We start from the raw sequence: 4966 nt of genomic DNA on the forward strand, positions 1-4966 counted from the left end.
GGGAAAGAGAGCTCTCTCACCCCACCACTCAGAACAGGGGAGCTGGGCAGGATAGGGCATTGCCCAGACCCGTGAGAACAAGATGAGCTTTCAAAACCCCTCCGTGCCCCTTGCAGCCGGCACCCTGTCTCCCCTGGACTCAGTCTCAGGACACAGTGAGCACCCTGAGCCCACAGCCTCTAGAAGTGAACTCCCGCTTTTGGCTCGAAGGCTAGGTCTGCGCATGGCTGCTCAGCTGACGGAGGAGCCCACGTGAGCACGCAGGGCAAGGCGGAAGCTCCTGAGCACCCAGATGCTGCCATGGCAGCCTTGTCTATCCCAGGAGACAGCCACGTGAGGCGCCATCTAAAGTGAGTCCCCTTCGCCGGGGAAAAAGCCCCTGGAAAGATGCATGGAAGAGAAGCATCTTACCTGGGGGTCGAACATGCTGGAGACAACTTTGACTGTGTCGTTCTGTAGGAAACAAAAACGTGGTTATCATGCTGGCAGGAAGGGCAGGGCCAGTCCACAGCCTGCTGTCTGTCCCAGCTACAGCTCTGTCCTCTCTCCCTCACTCACCATCCCAGCAGCGAAGTCATTGCTACGGTTCAGAAAGTTCAGGGCCTCCTTAATAGCATCCACGTGCTTCGAGGGCCGGGTGACAGGGCTGGGCAGGCTGGTGGGTGCGGACATGCTGCAGACCACAGTGCCCAGGAGAAGCAGGTTCTGCAGCCACATCCTCCCGAGGACTTTAGCCTTTCTCTCTGAGTACTGGGCTCACTGGCAAAAGAGCTCTTATATACACAGTTAGAGGAAATGATTAATGGTGACCACAAAACGCCAGGGAGGCGGGGGAACTACCTGAACTGTGGAATCTCCTGGCCCTTATCAGCTGTACATGGGAACGGTGAACCTTTCCCCCAGGTGGCCAGGGTTGGGGGTTTTCATTAATGAGCCATTTCAAGAATCAAAAGCCCACCACCCACCTCCTTGTACGATCTCCAGCTGCCCTGGGCAGTCTGACCAGCTCTGAGCTGCCCCCCGCCTTTTGAAGGGCCTCTGGGCATAACTTGCACTTCCTGACCTGGAGTGGCTGGGCGGGGCTTGGGAGACATCGATGGGCTCCTGCCCGTTAGCCCAGGAGGCCCGCCCTGGTGCCCCATTCCCACCCTGAGCCCATTCCCAGAGCCTTTTCCTCTGACCACTGTGAGAGGCTGAAGCGAGGGGAGCTCTCACAGGCCGGTCCCACTGTGCACTCAGGCAGAGGCCAGCCAAATGGCACTGTCTCGTGACGGCTCCCACCACGGACTCTTAGCAGGCAGCAAGGTTAGCCCAGTCAGAGACCCCATCCCCTTGAACAGAGGGAGTGACAACCATGTGCACATCCAGCCAGCGAGATGGCCACATGTTCCTTATTGGTGAGAGCCCACCCAACAATCTTAGTCCCGGTTTACACACTCACATTCAGCCTCCACGCAGCAGTGGCTCAGGCTCTTGGCTTAGGCAAGTCAGGGCCCTGAGTTTGACTCCTGGTTCCGGCACCGTCTTGCTGAGTGGCCCCTCCCCCTGAGTTATGTGAGCTCCCCCTTTCTCTGTAGGATAGCTGCCAAGCAAGGTGGGCTCTGCACCCCTACCTAGCATGCACCGGGAGCTCAGTGGCCGGCTGCAGGGTTATGGCTGCACCATACCAGGTACAGGGGGTCATGGCTTCTCAAGCGAGGTCTTTCAGGCTTCATTTCCACATGGCCCCAGCCTCAGACCACTTCTAGTTCCAGCAGCCTCTCTGTGGAAGGAGGCACTGCTGGAAAAGCTCCAGGCTCTTGAGGGGAGGGCAAGTGTTTGATTTTCACAACGGAGTTCAGAGAAGACAGCATGTGTTTATGTTTGCTCAAGGGATCAGGCTCAAGCTACCACATGACGAGAATTCGTGGCCCAGGGGGTGGGTGCACATGGGTCCATTTCTGAATGTGTGTGTGGTGGTGTAACCGGACACGTCCACACTTACAGGTGTGTCTGAGAGGGAGGCTGTTTTATGTGAAGGTGCATTCACAGGAGCCCTGCTCCTATCGCCTGCTTTCTGAAAGCCTCTAGGCCTCTGGAGCGTCTCTCTGAGAGTGGAGAGGACTCCCCGGGCTGGGAGCCTTGTTTCTAGGTCCCAGAGGCTGATTCAGCCTAGACCGGTGGGGTCAGACAGTGAGGACTTTCTGCCAGGTGAACTGTCAGAGATTAAGTAGAACTCGTGGCCTGAGTGCTGCGGTCCGAGTCTGCGGCCCTGCTGTATGTTACTGCGTGGTGGGAGCTTTGCCGTCTTTCCATGGAGAAGGCAGATCTTAGACTTCTAGAAACCACTGAGGTCCCCTGCCAGGGTTTAGGGTGCACTGAGGGGCCAGCACTGCCTTTCTGTGCCTGGTAGATCATTGTAGGTGGCCAGGCTAGGGGTCAGAGCATGGCATGTCAGGCCCTGGCCGTTTGCCCACCTGTTCTGTGATGCCATGGCCAGCTCCCTCCAGGGAGCAGTCGGTGGCGGGGGGCGGGGGGGCACATTGATACTAAGTGCGGATGCCACGCCGAGTGGAGGTCTGGACTTCACATGGCTGAGGGGCTGGGAGGGGAGCCACAAGCATGGCTAAGTGGGGGCCAGGGAGGCAGAGACTTGTGCGTCCCTTGGGATGGAAGGTCACTTTTCTTCTGGAAATGAGTCGTCACAGCCCAGACAGTTAGTCAAGGAGGCTTTCTAGTCGCACCAGGCCTGTGCTGGGGAGGAGGTGGATGGGACCCTCCCTTTGGCCCTGAAGCCTGACTGGGAGACAGACTGAAATGGACCCTCCCACGGTGTGATCCAGCTTGGGATGGAGGAAGTTCAGAGCTGAGGGGTCCCGAGGAAGAGACCAGAGAGCTCCCCAGGAAACCCTGCCACCCAGCACAGGCTGAAAGGGCAGGCAGAAGTCCAGCAGATATGAAGGGATTGGGAGGGTTTCAAGCACAGGAAGGTCTAGGGTTTTAGGAGCTGGTATTGAAAACAGGGGGCAGATCCCAGAGAGATTTAGGAGGCAGAATCTTGAAAGGACTTGGTGTTGTGTGGACTTACCCATTTATACTGACTGAGCACCTGTCAGGCTCCGAGCTGGGAACGGGGTTACAAGGACAGAAAATGGTCCAGGTCCTGACATCAAGGACTTTGTAACCAAAATGATGGAAGAGTGAGCTCAATCTCTACCCCTCCCCTCCCCAAAGTGTGCTTTGAATCTAAGTGAGTAAGAGGAGTTAGAGTCACCGTCTGGGTGTCCAGTCTTAAGGGTTTAAGAGCTTAGTAGACGTTGGGAGCTTCGGAAGCTGCGCAGGGGACAGGTCTGGGCGGGGTCTATGTCCTCACGGTAGCTGAGGCCGAGGAGGACTGCTCAGGAGGGGCTGAGGACCAGAACAGCTGTGTGTAAAGGGCTGGCAGCTGGATAGCTGGGTGAGTGACAGATCAGTGGCCAACGGCCCTAGGAGGGCAGAAAGGAGGAAAACGGCCACACGGAGAGATCCATGCCAGCCGCGTGGCCTCCAGGTGCCCAAGTCAGAGCACACACATGCACGGAGATCGTGGTGGGGCTCGTGGGCAGCCGCACGTCTTTCTCCTGGAAAGATGACATCAGGGCTGCGGCCAGGCCACAGGCAGGTATTCCTAGATTGCACCGCATGGAAAGAGGGGCCCCAGATAGCATCGAGCTGGCCACACTGACTCAGGGACCTGGGAGGCGGCTGTGGGCGGAGGCAGGAACCATGATGGGCCGCGTGACCCCTTTTTGGCCCACAGGGCCAGGAGAAAACCCTCTGGAAGGAGTTTCCTGTGCTGCCCCTCCCTGCAGGTTCTTGAAATGGCATTTGCCGCCCCAGGATTCTTATCACAAAGGAAGTTATCACAAGGGGAGGAAATGGGCCTCCAGTCCCTGAGGTCCTGTGGGACTTCCGCACGGCATTGCAGCTAATCTGATCCTTCCTCACACTCTCCCACCCCTTGTGAGGTCCTTGTCCTTACAAAGGCCTGAGACCCAGGGGATCACTGGGCAGCCCAGTTCACACAACCAGTGTCAGCAGAACCAAAACTTGAGCCCGTATTTGTTCCAGCTACCCTGGCATTTTCTGCCATCTCAGAGATGACCTGGCTGGACCAGGAGAGGGGTGGACTGAGCGTACCTGTCCCCCCCAGGGTAGCTGTGAAGGCAGACTCCTGCCAAGTGTTGGCCATGAGGCTGGAGTGGCCTGTGACTGTCCCAGGGAAGTCTGGGGACGTAAGGCAGAAGATCCTCAGCAGATCCTGCCTTTCAGGCCTCATTACACCCCAGGCTTGGGCTCTTGTCCCTGCTCAGGCACCATCAATCTCTGGGTAGCCCAGGAATGTCCCCTTCCCTAAACCTCAGCTCCCTCATCTGTGCAGTAGGTTTCTGATCACAGAGGAAGTTGTTGCCTGCCCCCAGGAAACTCTGTGGGAGACTCCTCCTGGGGAAGAAGCAGTGCTTCAACCCTCCTGTCCTCACCACCTCAGGTTTCCAAAGTCCAAAGTTGGTGGAGGACTCAGGCTTACTGGAGTTTTCAGGGACAGTTGCCCCATGCCCAGTCCTATCCCCAGAGAGACCTTTCTGGACAGATGCGTTGAGATGGAGTGCCCAGCTTCCACCCAGGAGACCCCAGAACATGCACAGAACCATGAGAGCCTTGATCGTCTCCAAAGAGGGCCACACCAGACTCAAGAAACAACATCTTTGGCCTTTGCAGTTCCAGCTCCAGGCTGAACCCTCCCACATCCTCTCCATCTTAGTCCCCTAAGGTTCACCTCAAAAAGGACAGGCTGCCCTGACCAGACTCCAGTTCTGGTCCTGCCCCTTGGGTGTCCCCAGCTCCCAGCACTGTGAGTCCTAGCTTGACTGGGAGGATCTGAGGGTGGTCAATCCCCAGCTATGTGTGGACTCTACCTCCATTTAGCCAAGCTTCAGGGGGGCGCGGG

At 57.3% G+C, this 4966-nt stretch overlaps 1 protein-coding gene across 1 annotated transcript in view; it reads right to left on the reverse strand.

Moving 5' to 3' along the window:
- The window catches only part of CSF2 (colony stimulating factor 2), a 2512-nt gene extending 1782 nt beyond the window's left edge, over positions 1–730 (reverse strand). The window contains exons 1-2 of the mRNA XM_006166885.2: positions 559–730; positions 412–453 (exon numbers count right to left, since the gene is read on the reverse strand). Of these exons, the coding sequence (XP_006166947.1) occupies positions 412–453; positions 559–717 (201 nt within the window). The 5' untranslated portion in view covers positions 718–730. The remainder of the gene's footprint in view (positions 1–411; positions 454–558) is intronic.
- Between the last annotated feature and the right edge of the window lie 4236 nt (positions 731–4966).

The sequence above is a fragment of the Tupaia chinensis genome, unplaced genomic scaffold (assembly GCF_000334495.1).
Source record: "Tupaia chinensis unplaced genomic scaffold, TupChi_1.0 Scaffold144346_1, whole genome shotgun sequence".
Classification (NCBI taxonomy): Eukaryota; Metazoa; Chordata; class Mammalia; order Scandentia; family Tupaiidae; genus Tupaia; species Tupaia belangeri.